Source organism: Schistocerca serialis, chromosome 6 (assembly GCF_023864345.2).
Source record: "Schistocerca serialis cubense isolate TAMUIC-IGC-003099 chromosome 6, iqSchSeri2.2, whole genome shotgun sequence".
In the NCBI taxonomy this organism is placed as follows: Eukaryota; Metazoa; Arthropoda; class Insecta; order Orthoptera; family Acrididae; genus Schistocerca; species Schistocerca serialis.
The window spans coordinates 180741335-180766702 of NC_064643.1; the positions used below are offsets into that span (position 1 = coordinate 180741335).

A 25368-nucleotide genomic window follows, 5' to 3' on the forward strand; every position below is an offset into this window, starting at 1 on the left:
TACCCTTAAGCCGACGCATACTGATGTATACCTAAATGCACAGAGTTTCCATCATCCTGCTCAGAAGAGAGCCGTTTTGAACACGTTAATATATAGAGCAAAAACTGTTTCTGACGAGGACCAGTTAAGATCCGAGATTAACCATCTGAAGTACGTGTTCCGAAAGAACGACTACGGTGCATAAGTTATAAAGGCAGCGTTCTCCAAAAAAAGGAAACGTGAAAATGCTGCACACTCAGAGGATGAAACACCGATTGCGGTTCTTCCTTTTTGTGACGCTATTTCCAGAAAAGTAGGAAGAGTCCTGCGTAGACGGGGTATAAGACCGATTTTTCGTCCTCCTTAGAAAATTAAGGAGATGATGCGCCCTGTTAAGGACATTCTCGGCCTCAGGGTCCCTGGAGTTTATAATATACCCTGTGAGTGTGGAAGCAATTATATAGGTCAGACCATTCGTACCGTTTCCGACCGCTGTGCAGAACACCAACGCCATACTAAAAATAGAGAACTGGAGAAATCGGCAACTGCGGAGCACAGCTTCAAGAACAAACATAAAATATTGTTGGATGAAACAAAAATTCTGTCCCATGCCTCCACGTACTGGGATTCTGTTATTAAGGAGGCTGTTGAAATAAGAATGAGACAAAAGAACCATCTGAGCTGTGCATGGAAACGAGCGCTTGATGCAGAGAAGCAGCAGAGACGTTCCTTGCAAGGATTACGATCCAACGGAAGCGGTGGCGCCACCGGCGCACACAGTGACACCGTCTGCGACAGCAGTACGTAATCGCCGACCAATCATAAGCCGACCAATAAGAAGCCGTTCACGGGCTATAAAAAAGGCTACCACAGCAGCAGTGAAGACAGTCAGCTGCTCCCGACGATGACGATGGGGGTAATCGTCGAAAGCTTGAGATTTTATGCCGAATTGACGCGGCTAGAAAACCGAGAATGTTTTACATATAAGTGTCGTCGCGAAAGACTTCGTTCCCATTTAAGGAAGAGAACCACAATTGTAACTTTTTAATATCATTAAGATGGGATTGTCTTGTATACGTGTATAATCAGTTTAAGTAAAACTTTCTCAAACTTTGCATGTGTGCTGATTATTTTTTATTACAGTAAAAGTAAAGGTAGCTCAAGATATCTTTTGCGCCCCCTCCTTGAGGTTTTTCTCTATCCGTCACTGGTGTATGGAGGACTCTCAAGTGTAAAGACGTGTTGTATCTGAGTGTGCTGGATATATACTTACTGTCTACGAGCAGTAATGCTTTTTTATTTGCAAGATACCATACTGGACATAATTAAGGTAAAGAAAGTTGGTTTGTTACCAATGCTATGCGCATATTCATGTGATGACTGAGTCAATGTATAGCACTCACACCCAATGATTCTGTAAAGCTAATTGTTAATATATAATCAGTTTATTGTGTGTTCATTGTTCAAATGGTTCAAATGGCTCTGAGCACTATGGGACTTAACATCTGTGGTCATCAGTCCCCTAGAACTCAGAACCACTTAAACCTAGTTAACCCAGGGACATCACACACATCCATGCCCGAGGCAGGATTCGAACCCGCGACCGTAGCAGTCGCGCGGTTCCGGACTGAAGTGCCTAGGACCGCTAGACCATCGCGGCCGGCGTGTTCATTGTTAGCGTTATTAATTTTCAAAGAGTCAAAATACAAGTTTTAAAGTTAGTACCATATTGTTACTTACCACAAGTCAGTACCAGTTTCCAGATCCATGTCGTTTTTGATTAACGATTTTGCTCAAGAAGTTATTGTCTCAATCATATTCGATTTAATTAAAATGTGAGCTACGCAATAGCCTTGCACAACAGCTGTTTGCTAACTACAGTACTTAGTGTACTAACAGAGAGCATTCTATCCGGCCGAAGTGGCCGTGCGGTTAAAGGCGCTGCAGTCTGGAACCGCAAGACCGCTACGGTCGCAGGTTCGAATTCTGCCTCGGGCATGGATGTTTGTGATGTCCTTAGGTTAGTTAGGTTTAACTAGTTCTAAGTTCTAGGGGACTAATGACCTCAGCAGTTGAGTCCCATAGTGCTCAGAGCCATTTGCACCATCTAGAGAGCATTCTGAAGAGTGTTACCATTACGCAGATAAAGGTAAGAAATTTTATTATTTCAGGGATAGCACACATTAAGCACAGGGACCATTATTTTCGAACTGATCAAGTTTTGTTTTATTACCAGGGCCAATTTCATATCAATAGTGGTGCATCAGATTCAGTTTTTGTGTTATGTAGATTCATGCAGTTTTGCTTTGGTTTAAGGTTATTGACAGTTTCAGTTTATTTTCTCGCAGTCAGAGAAGTTCAGTGGAGGGCAAAGCGCATAAGTGGCGAGATAAAATGCACGCTCGCATGCCATTCACATTCTAACAGATGACTTACACGCTACAGTCAGTTTCGTTACTACAAAAGTACATGTTTCAAATTGTACGTAAAATACAGTTTCATTTAATTATATAAATAAAAATTTCTGTAGGAAAACACGTTCTTTACTTTCCGAATGCCGCTCGCATGTTTTATTGTGGCTGATTCCCAGTTGACAGTCCCCTCACATTTCATAGAACGAGCCACAGATCGTCCACATTGAATTTGGTTGGTGTCCTTGTCTCGCAGGATAAAGTGAGAGTGTCGACCCAAACACAGAGTATCAATCAAAAGTATCCAGACACCTCCACAAAATGTCGAACTGACCACTAGATGTCACCAGAGACGGATCAGCCTGTGGAAAAGGAGGCACGGAGTATTGTGTTGTAAGGTGGCAAGAACTATGCCCCTTACATGAAGTTATTAAAGACCACCTAACTCACGTTGAGCGAACAGTAGGGCTGAACAAAAATGACTGACAAGGCACAATGCATCTTGTAGAGGGTATAGTATGGACATATTGGAATAATTAATGTCGGGTGATGGTTTTAAAGTAGTTCACACGACATGAAAACTTTGTGGAAACGCGTCGATTTACTGGAAGCTAGTTTTTCCCAGGGAAGTATTGAGAATTGACCGTGGCCGGCTGGGGAGCGGCGAAGGGAAGCGACAATAGGCAGCTTAGGGCGGCTCAAGCTCTGAGAAAGCAGTAATGGGGTGAGGCCTCCAGCTGCCTTAAGATGAGTGACAGTGATTGGGTGGTTGACGCCATGCTGGTGTACAAGGAAGCAGACAGAGAACTTGTACACCTGTTGATAAATGTCCGTCATCCCATGACAATGAAACATGTGAGTAAGCCACGCAAAGCTACGGTGGAGCAGTCAACAGAGGCCAAAATATGAGTGTTCGTGACTATAGCAACTTCACGCTGAATTCACGGTCTGCAGAGTCTGAAGTAACTCAAGTGAAGAGCGACAGAATGAAATACGCCGGCCTCTGATGGGAACATAGGACCAAGGAGTTTGAAGTACCCTCCTGGGAGTCAGAATTCCGGAAAAATTGGTGTTTTGTGCAGACGCTAACCTATGGGTGGCCTGGGAGAAGCTAAATAGCAGAAGTTGAGAGGAAGGGAATTTTGTGGGAATTTGTTCACTTCCCAGAGCAGGCATTGGTCGGCGCTGGGAAGTGACGCATAATTAACGCGACTTCCGCTGCAATTAGCGTAAGTGATTTTGCTGGAGGGGAAACCGAGGCGAAGAGCAGACTGGGAGGTCTTCCGTTCCCAGCTTGCCTAGAGTGTGGACGTGGCGTTCTTTACTCGGTTTGCCTGAGAGAGAGTGATCTTCTCTGCAGTTTAGGACTTAGCAAACGGAACGATTGAGCTTGGGGATATAAAGTTTTCGTTCAGCTATGTACTGAGCAAGATAGCTAGAAGTGAATAGACGAGCGCAGCCTTGCAGCACCACGAGGTCGGCCGACGTCCGCATAACGACGCCGCCCCGCCACGCTGAATTCGGTGATATTGCGCCCGCTCCGACCACTGATTAATTTGTTGGATCATGTCGGCAAAGTTTCCACGAGGGTTTCATGGGCTGTGCACTGTAGAATTCTTCTCGCACTTCGCATTACGCCTGGGTCAGTCGATAGGAATCACTTTTGATTTATCGCGCTTTACTCCACGCAAACGCAATTTATTACCACTGCCTGTTAGGAGAGTCATGTAAAGTGATGATTGAAGGTCGTGAGTTAAAATAAATCTGTGCTAATCGACTGCATCTGTTTTCAATCAAGTAGTTGAAATCCCAAGTCACTTTCTTAATTAATTTTGTGTTCAACATCTGCATCTGGTGTACAATAGCTGAATATAACATTAATGTGCACCCCTTTTTAATTAAAAGGGATCAATTCTGAATCAATTAATGTCAACACTGCCACCGCAGTTCAATCAGGAGTCACAGGGCCTTATTACTTACTTTGCGTTATCCGACATTGCGGCAGTTTTGCACTCTCTGTTGATCTGTTAGTCAATTACCTGGGGTGAACACACACCAAAACCAGATAAGTGACGGGTGGGGTGTTACAGTGTTGCCAGAAGAGAGGCAGAAACAGCAGAATGGAACGGTCAAGAGGGCTGAGTGACTTTGAAGGTGGACTGGTCTGTGGATGTCACCTGAGTAGCAAATCCAGCAGAGACAGTTCGACACTTCTAAATCTGTGCCAGACGACTGTTGGTATAGTGACTGTGAAGTGGAAACATGAAGGTACAACAATAGCTAAACCATCACCAGCCAGAACTCATATACTGGTAGACACGGATGGTCGAGCATTGTAGCAGAAGGAATCACTCGTGGCTTCTAAAGTGCTACCAGACGTCCGGCAGGCACAATGGCTGCTGACATGGAGGTAAAAATAATGAGGTATAATAGTCGAGCAGATCCTCATAAACTACGCGTTTTTGCTGTCAGCCCTAAGCGACGCCTGAGATGGTGTAAAGGATGACGCCACTGGTCAATGGATGACTGGAAACTTGTGGTTTGGAGTTATGAATCACACTATGCTCTGTGGTAATCTAAAGGGGGGGTTGGGTTTGATGAATGCCTGGAAAACATTACCTGCCATCAGGCGTGGTGCTAATAGTGAATTGCGGAGGCGGTGGTGTTACGGTGTGGGGGCGCTTTTCGTGATTAGTGCATGGTTCCCTCATTGCGCTTAAGAAACTCTAAGTGGGTAAGGATACGAACACACAGTACGTCATTGCGTAGTGTGTACAGTAAAGTAATAGTTCTGACGCGATGATTGTTTGCGTCAGCATGACAACACATTTTGTCATGAAGCAGCATCTCTGAGGCAATAGTTTGTGAACACTAACATTCCTGAAACGGACTGGGCTGCCCAGAGTTCCAATGTGAACCCAACATAATACCTTTGGAATGAATTAGAAAGTCGACTTCGCTCCAGACCCCCAGTGGCTCTTCATCCATAAATAACCAACGATTATTGTTCAGGAATTCCTGTAGACCACATAAGGAGTTTTTAAGGAGGAACATCTTTTATGTATAGTCCAAAACACTTGTGTTGTCTGTCAGACATTTTATTTCCACGGTAGATTGACAAAGAATTTTATATATGCATATTTTGCCCTTTTCGGTGTCGTAATTATATTCATTGAAGGACAATGCAGATCATTTTTCGTTCTAATGTTGTATGTTCGAATGTCAGGTGAAGCGAACTCCAAAAATGAAACTGCTTAATTTCTGAAAAGTTGACAAACATGAACCTGCGAAAATTACTTTTTTTCTGTTTGCTAATAAGCGATCAAACATATGGATAAAAATAAAATGAACTTTTTTGCAGACAATTATCTCAGGTCTCGAGACTATACCGCAAAAAATGAAGTACTTAAACGCTAAGCCTCGAAAAGCTCGAAACGATAATAGGCCTATGCTTTACACTCATGTACACCTAATTAAGTGATACACGCACACGAGCTGATAGTTGACCAGTAGTAGACGCTCACCTTGAACATGCCCTTGAGTTTTCCCGATGTGAATACTGGGGTCAGCTTCGTTCTCAGATGGCGCCACTTGCTTCCATTCAGGGCGAACAGGTGCCTGTTGAGCGGTTCTTCTTCATTAAAGAACAGGCCCCTGTCGTGGAACGTTCCGAAGTCCTTCACGAGTATTTGTCTGATTATGTCAGGGTCGCGGACCAGAAGTAGAGGACGACGGAATCCGTAGTGTCCTACAAGTCGCGCCCCTGAAAACGAAAATACCGTTACAACTATGAAGCCAGCAGATGATGTAGAAACATACTGAACATTCATACACAGATGTGACAGACTTGAAGAGAACAAAACATTTTGATATTTTGTGGTTTAGGAGAGTAGGAATGCAGCTCCAACTTTGGACCAAATCTGACCACTGACTGTCAGGTTTTCCACATGAAGGGGCAAACAGTTGACGTCATCATGCACCACTCCTCTCCTAAGGACACCCCCTTCCTAAGCCACACACTTCTTGTACCCCCCACACACTCCGTCTTTCCCTCCCCTCACCCCATTCTTAAGCCACAACACTGCTCCTTCCGTTCCCTTTCCTACACTACACCCCTTTTTGTGAAGTAGGTCAATTAGAGAGCTTCTAATCTCATTCAGTCACAATTTTCAACTACTTTTTAAGCCACGCCTCTTTTTGAAAATAGGCCAATCAGTGAGTTTCTAATCCAGACGCATATTTTACTGTCTACTCACGAGCCTGAAAATAATCCGCAGATAAAAACCGAAGAACCAGGCAAGGAAATGGTTAATTGTATACATAGCCAGTGTTGTCACATGGAACATACAGGGTCTGGGGACAAACAACACTGAGCTTAAAATATACTCTATGATAATGATAAAAATATAGCAATCTTTACAGAAACAGTAAAGAAGTTGAAAGGTACTAAATATGTAGAAGGCTACCTTAAGTTAGGCCTATGCAGTGGAGTAGAACCTAAGGAAAGAGCATGTAGTGGAGTCACAGTATTGAGAAAATGGGGAGATAATTGTATGCATTAGTAAACGAGACATTGACACTGGACATCCAACAGTTTTAGGAACATATGCACGTGAGGAAGGAAAGGAGCAACTACACTCCTGGAAATGGAAAAAAGAACACATTGACACCGGTGTGTCAGACCCACCATACTTGCTCCGGACACTGCGAGAGGGCTGTACAAGCAATGATCACACGCACGGCACAGCGGACACACCAGGAACCGCGGTGTTGGCCGTCGAATGGCGCTAGCTGCGCAGCATTTGTGCACCGCCGCCGTCAGTGTCAGCCAGTTTGCCGTGGCATACGGAGGTCCATCGCAGTCTTTAACACTGGTAGCATGCCGCGACAGCGTGGACGTGAACCGTATGTGCAGTTGACGGACTTTGAGCGAGGGCATATACTGGGCATGCGGGAGGCCGGGTGGACGTACCGCCGAATTGCTCAACACGTGGGGCGTGAGGTCTCCACAGTACATCGATGTTGTCGCCAGTGGTCGGCGGAAGGTGCACGTGCCCGTCGACCTGGGACCGGACCGCAGCGACGCACGGATGCACGCCAAGACCGTAGGATCCTACGCAGTGCCGTAGGGGACCGCACCGCCACTTCCCAGCAAATTAGGGACACTGTTGCTCCTGGGGTATCGGCGATGACCATTCGCAACCGTCTCCATGAAGCTGGGCTACGGTCCCGCACACCGTTAGGCCGTCTTCCGCTCACGCCCCAACATCGTGCAGCCCGCCTCCAGTGGTGTCGCGACAGGCGTGAATGGAGGGACGAATGGAGACGTGTCGTCTTCAGCGATGAGAGTCGCTTCTGCCTTGGTGCCAATGATGGTCGTATGCGTGTTTGGCGCCGTGCAGGTGAGCGCCACAATCAGGACTGCATACGACCGAGGCACACAGGGCCAACACCCGGCATCATGGTGTGGGGAGCGATCTCCTACACTGGCCGTACACCGCTGGTGATCGTCGAGGGGACACTGAATAGTGCACGGTACATCCAAACCGTCATCGAACCCATCGTTCTACCATTCCTAGACCGGCAAGGGAACTTGCTGTTCCAACAGGACAATGCACGTCCGCATGTATCCCGTGCCACCCAACGTGCTCTAGAAGGTGTAAGTCAACTACCCTGGCCAGCAAGATCTCCGGATCTGTCCCCCATTGAGCATGTTTGGGACTGGATGAAGCGTCGTCTCACGCGGTCTGCACGTCCAGCACGAACGCTGGTCCAACTGAGGCGCCAGGTGGAAATGGCATGGCAAGCCGTTCCACAGGACTACATCTAGCATCTCTACGATCGTCTCCATGGGAGAATAGCAGCCTGCATTGCTGCAAAAGGTGGATATACACTGTACTAGTGCCGACATTGTGCATGCTCTGTTGCCTGTGTCTATGTGCCTGTGGTTCTGTCAGTGTGATCATGTGATGTATCTGACCCCAGGAATGTGTCAATAAAGTTTCCCCTTCCTGGGACAATGAATTCACGGTGTTCTTATTTCAATTTCCAGGAGTGTATGTCGAATTACAGAAACACCTAAATTAGGCAAGCAACAGCGACCATGTCATTTTGGCAGTAGACCTAAATTCAAGAAATGATAAAGAATCCATTCAACAGTTGATCAGCAACAATGAAGAAGATAGCAGTAATAACAGTGGGATTATAGTGATAAAGTTTGTTGTGTTTAATGAACTGAAACTAATACATTTTTAAAAAAACAAAGATATATATAAATACTCATTGTCTCTACGAGACCACAGCTTATTGGTTATCTACATTGACAGGGTTGTCAGGAAATGGAAGAAGGACAGAATACGTCAAGGTATAAGAATTACGATGCTTTTTGCTGATGAGGAAGCAATTATAAAAGAAGCGATGTATAGGTTAAACAGCATAAGCTTAAATTATAACCAGAAGATGTAAACTATAGAAAGAAAAACAATGGCTGTTTTAGGAAAATACCCCGTAAGAACTAAGATAATCATCAGTAATGTAATAATGGAACAGATGTCCCATTTACTCTATCCGATATGAGATAATTTTTGAAGAAAAGGAAGACATAAATAAGAAAATTAACACATATCAACATATATGTGGAATAGTCAGAAAACATTAAGCGATAAGACAAGAAGGGAAATCCAAAGGAAATGTTATAAGGTCATGGCACCACCCACAGGAGCAGGTAGTTGGACATTATTACGAAAAGACCTTACACGTCTTGAAACAGCAGAAATGTAGTTCCTTAGACTGTGGAAGGCTCCACAAGAGAAAACAACATGAGAATTGAAGAAATTAGGAAAGAACTGGGGGGTTCAGCAATTACCTGAAAAATTTATCCAACGAAAGTAGGATTGGAGAGAGCATGTATTGTGCATAACACCTCAAAAATCCCTCTGTAAGTGATGGTATATAATCCTAATGGAAGAAGTAGTGTGGGAAGGCTGAGGAAGAGATAGTGTTTCTCGAACAAATCATAAGGCCTGAACCTGCCTTAGCAGAAAAACAATTAGAATAGGTAACCCAATGGCATTTCTCAACTCCTTCTGAAGCCACGCCCGCTTCTTGGAAACAGGCCAGTCACAGGGCTTCTTCCTTCACCAAGTATGGGCATTATCCTCGTACAGCAGTGTTGGTTATTGTATAATCTATGCCTGGCGTCGGACGTACTCGCGCCCCGTGCCAAAGTTACTTCGTTTTTCCGTACCACAGTGGCTAAAAACTGTGAAGCATCACACAGTCAGTTTGAAAGAATATTTTTGCCTCATTTTGTTTAATTCCGTGGTTTTGATGTAGAGTTTGTGAGCGGTATGTGCCTAAAAATGTGCGTTGTTCTTGCAGGCGTCGCAAGCATTTGGTAGCTCTATTACACACTTAAAAATTTTGCACAAAAACGAGATTTGAAGCTACAGCCGTTTCCACAGGGACATCAACAAACTTCGTGTATTTTGCTATATTTGAAACTGAGTCGTAAGTATTTACGAGGGAAATTAAAAAAACGGTTTGTTTTCTTATTACAGACTACAGTTTTGCACTATTAAGGCATTATTTTCCAATTTAAACGAGTTGAATTTAGATTATGGTGTTTTCCGCGATGAGGGAACAGCATGTTATTCAAAATAATGTTCAAGGAACCGTGGGTACAGAAAACGAACTATTATCAGCGGATGTTTTTAGAAGTCTCTCAGTAAAGGTTCACTTGACAAAACACCATTTTAGGGGAGATGATTTTCACACACATCCATGACCTAGGCAGGATTCGAGCCTGCGATCGTAGCAGCATCGCGGTGCCAGACTGATGCGCCTAGAACCGCTTGGCCTCAACGGCTGGCGATGATGAACAGACCAGTGCTCATCATAATACGAGGGTCACTCCAAAAGAAATGCACACTATTTTTCTTAAATCCATCTTTTATTCTACATGTTTGAAAGTTTTACAGTGCGTAGATACATCCTTTAGGAACAATATTTTCATTTCTCCACATAATTTCCATCCCTCTCAACTGCCTTACGCCATCTTGGAACCAGCCCCAGTATACCTCCACGGTAAAATTCTGGAGCCACTGTTTGGCAGCGTGCACAATGGAGTCATCATCTTCAAACCTTGTTCCACGAAGTGAGTCTGCCGGCCGCGGTGGTCTAGCGGTTCTAGGCGCGCAGTCCGGAACCGCGCGACGGTCGCAGGTTCGAATCCTGCCTCGGGCATGGATGTGTGTGATGTCCTTAGGTTAGTTAGGTTTAAGTAGTTCTATGTTTTAGGGGACTGATGACCACAGATGTTAAGTCCCATAGTGCTCAGAACCATTTGAACCATTTGAACCATTTGAAGTGAGTCTTTCAGTTTCCCAAAGAGATGATAGTCACATGGAGCCAGGTGAGGACTGTAAGGTGGGTGTTTCAGTGTTGTCCATCCGAGTTTTGTGATCGCTTCCATGGTTTTTTGACTGACATGTGGCCGTGCATTGTCGTGCAACAGCAAAACATCCTGCTTTTGCCGATGTGGTAGAATACGACTCAGTCGAACTTGAAGTTTCTTCAGTGTCGAAAAACACCATAGCCATAACTTTTCCAGCAGAAGGTGTTGTTTTGAATTTTTTTCTTGGGTGAATTTGCATGATGCCACTCCATTGATTGCCTCTTCGTCTCTGGTGAAAAATGATGGAGCCATGTTTCATCACCTGTCACAATTCTTCCAAGAAATTCATCTCCACCATTCTCGTACTGTTCCAAAAGTTCGCCGCATACCGTTTTTCTTGTTTCTTTGTGAGCCACTGTCAACATCCTGGAAGCCCTCCTGGCACAAACCTTTTTTAACGCCAACACTTTCAGTATTCTGCAAACACTTCCTTCCCCTATCCCAACGTAGGGTGACAATTCGTTCACTGTGATGCGTCTGTCAGCAGTCACCAATTCGTCAACTCTCTGCGCATTCTCTGGAGTTTGTGCAGTACAAGGTCTGCCGCTGCGAGGACAAGCCTCAATATTGCCGTGCCCGCTTTCATCACGTAACCTGCTTGCCCACCGACTAACTGTACAGCGATGGACAGCAGCATCTCCATACACCTTTTTCAACCTCTTGTGGATGTTTCCCACTGTCTCGTTTTCACGGCACAGGAATTGTATGGCAGCACGTTGCTTCTGACGAACATCACGTAGCAGCCATCTTGAAGGCATGCTGTGACGGTGCCACTCAAGGGAACAGCTTGAACTAAGTTTGAAAACAAGCGGGAAGGATGTATCTACACACTACAAAACTTTCACACATGCAAAATGAAAACTGTATTTTTACAAAAATAGTGTGCATTTCTTTTGGAGTGACCCTCGTAATTCCTGACATACAGAGGAACAAAAATCTTTAAACGTAGGAAGTAATAATTTGATGGCAACCATTAAAAAGAGTCCATTTCGGAAGGAGTGTCTTCTTGGTAGTGTGGCACGCAGGGATACAAAAAGGTTTGCCGTTCTGACAGTTACAACGGCGACAGGGCAGTGAAGCCTTGGGCCAGTTTATACAGCCCAACAGGTGAGACAAGCCGCTTGACCATCCAGCAAGTTGGCACCAAGCTAACTTTTTTCAGCAGTACGCTCACTAGGGTAAAGCACTGGTCAGCTAACAAAAATCCTAACCATCGCCATGCTACCCAGATTTCAGCTGGCCACGCACGATCGGATTTTAACGACGGGCCACGGACATTTCTGGCGGGTTCTTGAAGACCTGCAGTCCCCGCCTGTGCGTTAGTGGAGGCACAGCCCTGAGACCGTTACCTGCACTTCTGGGAACTACCGATCCCTCCTCGCAGCGGGTACACACACACGCGGGCGGGTTTCTGCGAAGATGAGGTGCCCGTCGTTTCGCTAATCGTCATAGTTATTGCGATCCTTCGCATATAAGTAACACTGCGTAAAATTCGAAAAATTGTCTTTGGAAAATAGGGATTCCTATGAATTAGTGTTTCGTGATTTTTGCGTATGAAATTTAACTCACATTCTAGATTTTTTTTTTTTTTTCAGACCTGGGAGAAACTCTCTGTCACAGATCTCCAGAAAATTAATGTTATGCATCACAAGCATCTGCGACCGTGGACACCAGCAATAAGGCTGGAATGAAATACTCAGAATATCCCTTATATCACACTTACGATAGCACACAAAGAGAACAGCATTTTGCCATAAGGTAAACAAGTGAAACTTCCTTATCTACCGCGGTATACGAGTACCAGCGGACTTTTACAATTGAACTACGTAATTATACAGTCATCGATAGCTATTAAATGTGAATAAATGTGGCTTTACAACAGGATAAGTGAAGAAATTACACTCTTATTTTTATACTGAGAATGTGGTTTTTCGTAATCTTTCGACTTCATTTGTCCCCAGTTGCTCTTTTAATGCATCAGTGTTTCAATATTCTATCGTAATTGCAACCGCATTAGAACGTTAGCGAGGTTACACTGTATAAGCTACATTTCGTTTTGGCAAAACAAGCAAATTTTAACATGACAAGTAGACAAATGTAGATTATAGTTGAAATTCGCGCTGCGCGGGGTAGCCGCGTGGTCTCGGACGCCTTGCCAAACACGGTTCGCGCGGCTTCTGCCCCCCCCCCCCCCCCCCCGATGGAGGTTCGAGTCCTCCCTCGGGCACTACAATAAGGAAAAGCCTACAAAACGCCGCACTCTACAAAGTACTTGTGGTGAGACACAGTGGAAATTCCCGAAATCCATGTCCTCCGGCACGTCGTGCATGCAATGCAGTCTTGGATCCGTGGATGAATCACAAAAACCCGCCAATTTACCCCCGACTCACGAACAGACGCTCCCTCCAGGAAGATTGAAGAGCTAGATCCGTTAGTGGGAAACCATAGGCCTCAGATCGGACTGGATTCGTCAGAGATATCCGCAGAACTGGACCGCAGTTCTGGCCCACGGCGGCAATTCGCTCGCGTGAGGCCAGCTGATTAGGTGAGACCTTAGAGCACCCGCGTCGTCCGCCAGCGGTCTTCGCTGCAGCGAAGTTCAGCTGTTACATTACTTCCAACAGCCATTAGTAGTGTTGCCCGATTTCGACCTCCATTTTGCTAGCCGGGTGACTGCGAGTATTTCGTGATACAACAGGACAGCAGCAGCAAAGGCCATGGCGTGGGAATCACCAAAAACGTGCCCCCTTTTATTGCCTAAATCTTGTTCTCATGTTCCCTCATCTTTTCTCTGACACATTCTCAGTTATGTGTTTGAGTCTCAAGTTCACTACTCATTCTCTACGTCGTTTTGAGATTGTGCTTTTGTCAGCGGAGGCTGCTCTCGCCTAATCAGTTGCTAGTTCTGTTATGATTTCAGAATACAGAGGGGTCCAAAAAAATGTATCCACTGTTTCAAAGTCCATAACTTGCAAACTAATTGACAGAGTTGTCTCATTTTTGGTAAAAGTGTAGCTTAAAGTCCAACTTAAACATATCACTATAGGTTTTCGAAATGGCCACCATTAACATCCACACACAAACGATGCCGCCGAACTGCAGCACGAACTACTGTCTGCGACGTGTTCAGTTGGATATTTGCACATGAATATACGATGGATTCTCGTAGTTCATCCGATGTGCGTGGGTCAAAATGGTTCAAATGGCTCTGAGCACTATGCGACTTAACTTCTGAGGTCATCAGTCGCCTAGAACTTAGAACTAATTAAACCTAACTAACCTAAGGACATCACACACATCCATGTCCGAGGCAGGATTCGAACCTGCGACCGTAGCGGTCGCTCGGTTCCAGACTGTAGCGCCTAGAACCGCACGGCCACCCCGGTCGGCCAATGTGCGTGGCTTTTGTCGATAAACGACGTCCTTTAGTGTTCCCCACAGGTAAAAGTCCAGAGGAGTTAGGTCTGGGGAACGTGGTGGATACTCCACAGCACCTCTACAGCCTATCCATCTTCCTGCTAGATTTTCGTCGATATACGCCCTAACACGATTTTGTTGGCTGGTCCATCATCTTGTTGAAAGTAAACTCTTCCTTCTCCATACAAGTCTCGGATGGCAGGTAAAATGGATGCCTGAAGCTTCTGAATGTATACCTCGCCGGTAACTGTGCTGTCAAAGAAGAATGGCCCAATCAAGTCCCGGTAAGACAACCCACACCACACATTTACTCCTGGCAAATTCACGGTTTTGACTACATGGACTTTCGGATTTTCGGCGGCCCAGTAGATGCAATTGTGGCGATTTACTGTACCATTGAGTTTGAACTGTGTCTCATCAGACTACACAAACATCTCTGCAAACTCTTCATCGTTGCGCACCATGTTAGTAAACCACTCGCAGTACTCCATTCTACGATCTGGGTCGTCCTCGTTCATTGCGTGTAGCAATCGTGGGATGTAGCACTTCCACTTTGGTGTCTTCAAAATTCGCCGAACACTTGAGCGACTCGCTCCAGTTTCACGGGCATACTGTCTCACAGACTTCTGTGGTCAGCGAGTGAATCGTTGTAACACACGACGGGGGTTAGCTGAACTTGTTACTGTTACAGGTCGTCCAGATCATTGTTTGTGTACATCTTTAACACAGCCATCGGCTTCAAATTTGTCTCGAAAGCGACGAATAGTTAAACATGTCTGTAGCTCTGTTTGATACTCATTTCGCCATTGCCGTTGAACCTCATTAATGTTTTGGTACTTAAAATACCACTTCAAAACTGACTTCCTTTCATCGAATGTAAGCCTTGCGCCAGCCATGTTTACTCGAGTAACTAGGTGCAACTAAGAACAAAACACTAACTATCTGGCGACTGTCATCGGACAAAACAAAACAACGCAATACAACGCTTGTGTGGCGATTGCCGGAACTACAAACTACTACACTACCAAAGATGAGACAACTCCGTCAGTTATTTTGCCAGTTATGGACTTTTAAACAGTGGATACAATTTTCTGGACACCTCTGTATAGCTGAGTTTTATTTTTTAAATCTTTTGTTATATGAATGTTACGATTCCTACCAGCTTCTCCCCCGGTATTCATAGAAATCATTGGCCAGCTGCAAGTAGGGAGCCGGCCGGAGTGGCCGTGCGGTTCTGGGCGCTACAGTCTGGAGCCGAGCGACCGCTACGGTCGCAGGTTCGAATCCTGACTCGGGCATGGGTGTGTGTGATATCCTTGGGTTAGTTAGGTTTAATTAGTTCTAAGTTCTAGGCGACTGATGACCTCAGAAGTTAAGTCGCATAGTGCTCAGAGTCATTTTGCAAGTAGAGATGTAGTCAATGCCTTCCCATGGTTTGAACTGGATGGGGAATTAATCAGAAATCCCGACGGTCTATTAATATGTATCTCGCCCGCACGCTGCACCAAGCTCCTGTCATTTACGCCATTCGGAACACAACCTTTCTGCCAGACAGTTTGTGTCTCAAAGCGCATGCGTACTGTTATGCGAAGCCTGCACTTTCTCGCCATCAGACACTGACCTGATGGCAGGTTTCACACATCTGCACAATATTCCACCGAGTTCTACTTCAGTTCTACCTCATAATGTTTTTAAAAGTGTATAATACTGAACAAATTTTTAAAAGCGTATTAGCAAAATGCCCTGTACTTTAGGTTTCTCCACTTTTGTGTCTTTCTGTGCATTACTCCGTCATAAAAATACATAATTGTATCATGAAAAATATCAACCATAAAAGCTCTTGTGTGAAATCTCGTCACTGAGTCATTCTGAAGGTAAGGACAGCTTAGACATTCTTGTACTATCATAAATCATCAAAGAATAGTTAGCATTTCGTCTTTTGACAGTTTCTTTCAGTTTCTGGTAAGATGTGCGTCTTGTGAAGTCAAGTTAGTGTTTCAGAAGTGAGATGTTATTCGGAAGGAGTCTACAAAATTCTGTTATATCTTTTGATAAGCACACCACAGCGAATGCAATACACAGTTTGTTACTCAGGAATGGTTGAGAAGCCATATCAACCACCATACTGCATCACTAGATGCAAACCGCCTCATCTTAGTAAAGCACTCTGAATAATAGTCCAATGGATGGCACATTCTTTTAGACAAGTGATTTGCAACCATCTGTCGCGCTATCTGCGTAATAGCACCCCAACACTATTCTTTCTGTAGTCATTGTTCTATGACAGCACTAGTCCATGGCAAATACAGACGAATCAGAGGACAGCGCATTTTTATTCAAATAACTAATGACCAGTAAATTTCAGAACAGTGAAAGCAGGATTGCAGTAAGCTGATTACTAAACTAATTGTAACATGTTGAACCTGTGTAGTGACTGCTGTTTCAGTTGCGTAACGAACGATAATATTTGTTATGAAACTGGGTGCAAAGTTAAAGTAATTAGCAGAAGAATGAACTTTGTTGCCACTTCGTACCATTAGAAGCTCAAGTATTGAGGACTCGCTAAGTCTGATTAGTCAAATTAATGCCAACTGCACGAGACATCACTTTCAAATTGATTTCAGGTGTATTTTGCGGAAAGCAATGGATGATTTTACTGCATTGTCAACCGTGTTTAACGAGTCATGTAATACGTAAAAATATTATTTGTGTTCGATGTGTACAAAGAACTCATTACGTGTGCAAAAACGTTCTAAAACTGGTGACAAAGTGTGAAGCAAGCAGTGCTGAGTAGCGCTACCTGCAGTAATTACTAATTTCATGAAAATTATATGTTCTTCACTATTCTATAAATACGTATTGCAGCTCCTCAAAACAAATTTAACATTATTTTCTACCAGTAGACCATTGCAAAGGCATCACAGAAATTTTATTTTCAATTTCTCATGAATTAATAGTGAGGTGCTGTGAAGAGCTTCTATTATTCACTAGTCACCCTGTAGGACGCCTTATTAAAGTAAAATATGTGCTTCCCAGCCTGCTTGGCCGGCCGAAGTGGCCGTGCGGTTAAAGGCGCTGCAGTCTGGAACCGCAAGACCGCTACGGTCGCAGGTTCGAATCCTGCCTCGGGCATGGATGTTTGTGATGTCCTTAGGTTAGTTAGGTTTAACTAGTTCTAAGTTCTAGGGGACTAATGACCTCAGCAGTTGAGTCCCATAGTGCTCAGAGCCATTTGAACCAGCCTGCCTGCCTGACAAAAAAAGTGAAGCACACGGAAGATTCGGTCGGATGATGATGATGATGTTTGGTTTGTGGGGCGCTCAACTGCGTGGTTATCAGCGCCCGTACAATTACTCAATCTTTGCTCAGTCCAATTTCGCCACTTTCCAGGATGATGATGAAATGATGAGGACAACACAAACACCCAGTCATCTCGAGGCAGGTGAAAATCCCTGACCCCGCCGGGAATCGAACCCGGGACCCCGTGCTCGGGAAGCGAGAACGCTACCGCGAGACCACGAGCGGCGGACAAATTCGGTCGGATGTCAATGTAACTACATACACTTATATACCGTTGTAGGGTATGCGAACTATTAGAGTTACAGTTATCTGTGACAGTTAAAACGGCCACCAGAGTGCACTAGTGTTCTTCGTATTCGGTGTTGTTACCAGGCTTTGTAGGTTGTATAGGGGCCATGAACGGCATCAGATTCTGATTAATCACTGTGAAGGACACGGAGATGCCATGTATCTGTGTGAGATAGCGTTATTAGCGTCTGACGTAGTTTGAAAGATGTCTCATTTTGAGGTTGCATTTGGCTGCCTGACATAAGCACGCAATATTCATATTTGTGGGACATTCGGATGCGACAGTAGCCCACTGTTTGACTACACGGGAAGGCGAAAGGAGACACACTCGTCGTAGACGTTTTGGTCAACAACGTCTGACCAGGACAAGGGACGATCGCCATTTTGTCCGCTAAACACATCATATCTCCTCTAGATCACACCTGACTTACGAAAAATGGTTCAAATGGCTCTGAGCACTAAGGGACTTAACATCTGAGGTCATCAGTCCCCTAGAAATTAGAACTACTTAAACCTAACTAACCTAACAACATCACACACATCCATGCCCGAGAAAGGATTCGAACCCGCGACCGTAGCGGTCGCGTGGTTCCAGACTGAAGCGCCTAGAACCGCTCGGCCACACAGGCCGGCTGACATCCGAGAACGAGCAATGGAGTCCCTGCATTGGTTGTAGTCTAGCAGCAGCCGAACTAGAGAATTACCGTCCCATTTGTAGGCTGCCATTAACACCACAACAGAACGTATGCGTTTGGAGTGGTACCATAACCGGGAAGCGTGGGCTGGTAATGAAAGGCGTCGCAGTGTGTTGAGCGATGAATCGCAGCTCCGCTCAACCCCAGATGGTTATCGTCAGTGAGAGGTCCCACTCTGCGGAGGGGCACAGTATCGTCACAGTGCGGAGAGTCGCGGCTGGTCCAAACTGGTCTGACTATTTTCTGCTGATCGCAAATTTTGTAAAGTGCCTTAGCAAGGGATAATCACTGTTGAAAGCATACGTGTGCAACTTTTTTACTGGGAACTATGATAAAAACCTGGTGTCACGTTATGCTCAAGATTCCTAAAACGTATAGCCCAGAATAGCCGAGGGCCGGTTGGTGCAGGCTTCAGATAGCAGAAACTGTGCAAGATGTTCAGAGTCTGTCCCAGAAATTGTTCCTGTTGCTGGAACCGCTGAAACTGGCAATACGTTGGCAACCCTGTGAGGATCAGCTTGTTTCCCCAAGAGGCACAGAATTATCCCGGTATTCATTTCACAATTTCTTGTCATCCCGATGAAACATTTAAACAAGTCTTAAGTGACATTGGTAATGAGTTAAAATTTTAATTTTTTGACTACTACACGTAATTTTGCATGTAAATTACAACCCCTCTTATCTCACACTAAGCAAGCAATTTGCCCCTCTCTCTCTGGCTTAGCCACTGCTGCATGTGTGGGAAGGTATTTACTTCAGTGCACATTTCCTGAAGTTAATGCAGTTGTAGCCATGCATTAGAAACTCGATGAGGAGGTAGTGCACTTAATGTCAGTTTTCTTTCCTTCCTTCGCTAATGCCACTGGTAACAAATCTGCGAGGTGCTGGGGTGGAGAATAGTTTGTACCTCTTTAATTCCGACGAATCTTGCATGAGAACGAGACATGCACTCGACCCCCTCCTTATCTACCAGCTAATTAATTATGAGCACAACGGTAACGGAAGGAAATGATGGTGGACCCTGCTAGTTGGTAAAATAAGGAGTGCACACTCACAAAAATTTAATAAAAATCGTAATCTACTCAAAAAAGAGAACTTTATCATAATAAACAACAGGAAATGGGATTCTGCCTATATCTACGAAATGATACGCGGATTAAATATTACAATGAGATTTATTATATATCAGAACATAAATGCACATGATTGTTGACACACACAGAAGGTTAAAGGATAGGGTATACTGAAATATTATGAGAATAAGAGTTGGCTCGAGATCAAGGGGCTCTTACTCTCTGTGATGCAATAGATTGACGATAATGACTGGAGGTCCTAATGAATCAAATATTAATCTCCCGACTATATAGTAGTATCACAATTAGTAGTGAGAGCTCATATGGGATCACATGGAAAAACAAGCAAGGTGGACTTGTAGCAAAGCGAGCGCGCGTGCTGCTGAGGGATTCAGTATAAAATTGATAAGGTCCTACAATGCCGGAGCCGCAAAATACTGTACCAGTACTGAAATCTGCAGCCCATCGTCGGTAGGCAGCGTCCTGATGATGTAGGCGCCGACTTCTGCCGTGCAGCAACTCTGTGTCAACCCCTGGCCGCGAAGGCTGTCCGAGAATTCTAAGTTCTTTCGAAAACGAGCGACCAAGCCGCAAGACCGTCCGACTCCGAGGAAGATCAGATCCTGAATCTACTGCCCGCGCAACGCAAGAGCAAAGCCAACTTTGCTCTGCTCCCTACTCTCCTCGAAAAACCGCGAATCAGCATTCAGTTCTGATTCCAAAATTCTACCACATTGTCTCAGAACATCATTCGCGCCAATAGCGACTGTTCCCTCCCATTTCGAGCAGGGCTTTATGACGTCAACTGGCGTCAGTTTAAGTTGACCAATCATGGCTCTGCTATTCAGCTGAGGGCACTAAACTTGCCATTTGACGGGCTACGAAAACAACCTGCCTAGACCACCGGCCATCCGGTGCCAGACAGTCGCACTCAGCAGGGCACAGTGCACATGTTTTCTCCGAATCAAGAGGACAATGCAGACAGTCGGGGCCAGGAATCTTCGTTCCGGACGCGCCGGAACCGTAAACACATAAACTGCAGCGACACTCAGACGTCTCGCAGGTCGTTTCGCCCTGCATATAATGGGAATGTTCCGGCAGGCGCTTAAGACCATTGTACAAACCCCTCAGAATTCAGGGAATTGCAGCCCCCAACCGGAAACGCAGTGTGCCGCGTCCTCCGATGCTCGCCTCACACAAGCCACCCAGGGAAGTAAAACAACATGTTTGGGAATCGAGCGAAAAGTATTTTTGAGCTCTCAGTACAAATACTCTCGTTACAACAGCCTTATTCGGTTTGTTACTACCGTGCAATGACATAGAACATTAATAAAATTGATGAAAATGAGAGGAGACATGCAAAAGAGGGCATGGAACCACTCAAATCTTAAGAAGGATTTTGAGATTGTGATACATTTGTCATAGAATAAACATGCAGCATTTGTTAATTACCAGCCCTCTTCTAGAATATCACAACTTATAATAATTTTATGCATACAGGCTGAAGCAACAAGTGAAAATTTGTACCAAGACCAGGAATCGAATCTGGTTCTCCTGCTTACGAGGCAGGTGCGCTATCCAATGAGTCACCTTGGCACAGCAGTTCACACAACTGCACAGATTACCTTGGCAAGCCTCCCTTTCTGTTGTTTGTGTCATTTCATTTTTATAATAATTATTAATAGTTTTTTAAATTATTAATTCGTTCATATGACTGTTTCACATACTATGGAGTTATCAGAAAAGAAGCACTGCGTGTTCGTTACAGAGAATACCTGATTATAATGAGTTTCATTTGGAATGTAACAGCTTGATCACGCTCTGGTTCTTCAGCTTTATTTTTATAAAAGATTTTGTTTATTCATATATACGTGTACATCCATGAACACTAGGGTGAGACTTTCGTAGTTGTTACCCACCTTACCTGTAGATTTTCTTTGTTTGCGTAATTGTGTGTGTGTGTGTGTGTGTGTGTGTGTGTGTGTGTGAGAGAGAGAGAGAGAGAGAGAGAGAGAGAGAGAGACATAGTTCTCCTACTGTTGTGTTCTCATGACCACATTTAATGACTTTTTGTGTTTTGTGCTATTCCATTGACCCTTCCTTAGTTGTCTGTTGCGCTTTATGTAATCATGTGCCTTCGAAATGTTGGTCTGTTTAGCTAAGCTGCTATCATTAGGTGCAAACTTTGGAATACAGTTAGCTAATGCCATTATTGTAACAAGATCTTAATGCTCTTAACTTAGCTTTGTGGGTTACATGATAATCACTACACTCTACAGAAATGTAATTTTGAATTAAATGATAATGATTACACTTTTTGTTGAATTTCAAATTGTCTGTTATCCTGTGGAGTCGTATGTATTGGATATGTTACAAGTCTGTGACGGAAATATTTGACAGGCAGTAATAATATTGTGAATATTTGCAGCCATCCTCAGTTGTTATTTCAACTATGGTTATCATGGAGATAAAAACAAATGGTATCAGCTCCAATGGAACACTTCAGTTGCATTTTTTTGTCTGGAACGTTATGCATTGTCATCTTCTCTTCTAAAATGGTTTTTAGTTACTGAAAAACTAAGACCGTAAAGTGACGATAGTTTGCTATTGTACCCACCGCTGCTTGAACATTATTTACAGTGGCAGATGTTACCCAACATCGCAGACAACACTATCATCAAAATTCATTACGTTTGACTTGAAATATAGCGACTCAACAGTGCAAAACTGTAGTGTGCATTAAGTAAACAAACCGTTCTGAATTTTACTCGTAAATATCGAAGACACCCATTCAAATATAGTAAAACAAAAATATGTTGTTCATTTCACTATGGAAATGGCTGTAACTCCAAATCTTATTTATCACAAAACGATAAAATACAAAATAAAGTCACCATCTGTTTGCGAGGCCTACAAGGTTAACATGTTTATGCACATACTGCTCACAATAGCTATACCAAAAACGGAACATCTAACAAAATAAGCTAATAATATCATTGCAAATGTCTGATAGTATTATTTTTCACCGTTTTAGGCTCCTAGAGTGTGGAAAACGAAGTAACTTTGGCCGTGGCGTGCATTTGTTCAATTTCACGAGTAAATTGTGCAAAACCTGAATCACGAGATGAGAATGGTATTAGGTTGGCCCAGCCTTACCGAAGGAAGCTCTGTGTGTGGCCTACTTCCATGAAAGAGGCACGGCTTTAGATGTAGTTGTAAAATGTTACTGGACGAGCTGACGTGGCAGCAAAATACTCATATGTGGTTGTACGTTCGCTTAATAGCTCCGCTGTTGGTCTATTACCAAAAGTAGGCGTGGCTTGAGGAGGAAATGAAAAATGTAATTGAACAAGCTGAAACGGCAGAAAATACCTACCTAAAAATACGGAACTCAAATAGCTTAGAACCTCTTTGATTGGCCTAACTCCTAAAAAGTGGTGTGGTTTTGGACAGGGGACAGGCGAAGGTTACTGGCTTAGGAAATGTTAGGGGAGGGGACCGGTGTGGCTGAAAAAGGGGGCATCACTTGGGAAAGGGGTGGGGCATGATGTCATGTTAGCCCCTGCCCATGGATATAGGCAACCTGATGGTCAAAACTCAAATTTTGTCCGCAGCTGCTAATTCATTCCTATTGATAAGAATGCTGAAGATTAGATGGTTAGATTGAATAACTAATAAAGGAGTGCTGAATAAAATAAAGGAGAAAATCGCTTTAAGACACAGCTTGACTAGAAAAACTTTGCTCACTCCACTTGTTGGGTTCCGCCGTGCCTCATGTCCTTTGTCGTTTTATGGAAGACAGGTGCGCTTTTGTATGACAGTTTCAAGAAGGAAGGAAGGGGATGTCTATTATTTATCGTCATGAAGATCTAATCACAACTGACGGTTCACCTGTTTTTCCACCTCGAGGTAACTTTATTGTCGCTAAACAAGTTGTGTTTGAGTGATTTATAATTCAATATCTTGTAATTGTTGCGGTTTTAATAGTTGAAATCGATTACTACAGCTGTGGTCACCCCACATACCAAGTGATGTGTAATTTCAACATTCTTAACCTAACACAGTCTTCTAAATTTTTTGGAGGCAAAGTGATAATGCTGACCATCAGTGTTGAGGTGAGCTGGAAGGAGGGTGACAACATCACTCTTCCAGGATTCCAAAATAGCCACAAGCAGTATAGCTAGCACGGAGCATAGCTCAATTTGCACTTAAATAACGTGGAAAAGTGCAGTTTGCATATGTGCCAGGGAAAAAACCACGACATCAAGATGACACTGGTGGAAAAATTTAAAATACTAGTGGCTGGTGGCATGAAATTTAAAAATCCAAAATGGCACCGGCAGAAAATGTAAAACTATACAAAATGGTGGTGGTGGAAAATTTATTAAACGCAAGATAGCGCTGGAGTGATATTTAAAACTTTTTTTTACCATCCATTAAAATGAAACAGCTTATCTCAGTGCAGTATTTTTACCAGACATTAAAACAAAACAAAATGGCCTTTATGGGAAAAATTTTTAAAAACAGTATAGCATCCAGAGAAATGAAACCGCCAATCGTAGTGCAGTATTTTTCTCGGACTTTAAAGGAAACGAAGATCGCACTGGTGAGAGAGTTTTTAAAAATAATTTCAGCTTTCATGCAAATGAACCAGCCAATCACAGCACAGTATTGTACCTCACGTTTAAAAGTAACAGCCACAGTATCCAATTGTCACAACATGACAGTAGTGACACAAAGAAAATGAAGTTAGCTGCACTGGAATTGTACGCACACACACACACACACACACACACACACACACACACACACACACACACAATAGCCTTTTCCCTCATGGCATTGCCCACATTAGTGTTCACCACATATATTTGACACACCACCTCCTCCCCCTCCTGGGATCTGTCTCCTGCTCACCCTTCTTCCTATCTCCTCCTTCCCTTCTTTCTGACTGATCATCTCCTTCATCCCCAATCTCACTCTCTCTCCATATCCTTCTCCCATCTCTGACCATCACTAACTTGTATCTCCCTCTCACCATCTCCTCCTTGCCCCCATCTCTGCCTCCTCCCTGCCAATCTCTTTCTTCCCACCTCTCTGGCTATTTCCCCCTCCCCTCTGTCCATGTCATCCTCTCACCGAATTTGTCCATATCCTCCACTCTCTCTCTGTCATCCTCTCTGTCCATTTTCTCCTCCACATCACTGTATCTATCACTCCTTCCACCTCTCTCTGTGTCCATCTCGTTTTGCCCTGTCTCCCTACAACTGCTCCTCCACAGCTCACCTTATTTGTCTTCTCCTGCCCCTTGTCCCTATCCATCTCTTCCTTCAACCTTCTCTGTCCTCCCATCCTTTCCCCTTCTTCCTGTCTGTTCCCTTCAAGCCCCTCTCCCTTTCTATCCCTTCCTCTACCCATCAGCCTTCTCATAGCTGTAGCCTCTACCTAACAGGTCGATGAATCAGATCGATACTACTCCCACAATATGCCTGCCATGCAGGGCAGCCTACTGTCAGAGGCTTGAAAACTTTTCCTACTGACATGTAGGGTGGCATACAAAGCACCTACTGTGCAGGACAGCTTATATGACTGGGGTTGGAAAATTGCGTCGTGCCCTTACATATAGGCTGTCCTGCAAAGGAGGTCTATAAAGCCAACATATGCTATTTTACATCTACTTCTACATAGATACTCCGCAAGCCACCACACGGCTCGTGGCAGAGGGTACCCTGCAACAAGTACTGGTCATT

General features: G+C 44.2%; 1 protein-coding gene across 2 annotated transcripts in view; it reads right to left on the reverse strand.

The window, feature by feature from the left end:
• The window catches only part of LOC126484251 (cytochrome P450 6k1-like), a 167798-nt gene that overhangs the window by 74326 nt on the left and 68104 nt on the right, over nucleotides 1–25368 (reverse strand). For both annotated transcript variants that reach the window (XM_050107668.1, XM_050107669.1), the window contains exon 3: nucleotides 5915–6153. In XM_050107668.1, coding sequence (XP_049963625.1) covers nucleotides 5915–6153 — 239 coding nt within the window. The remainder of the gene's footprint in view (nucleotides 1–5914; nucleotides 6154–25368) is intronic.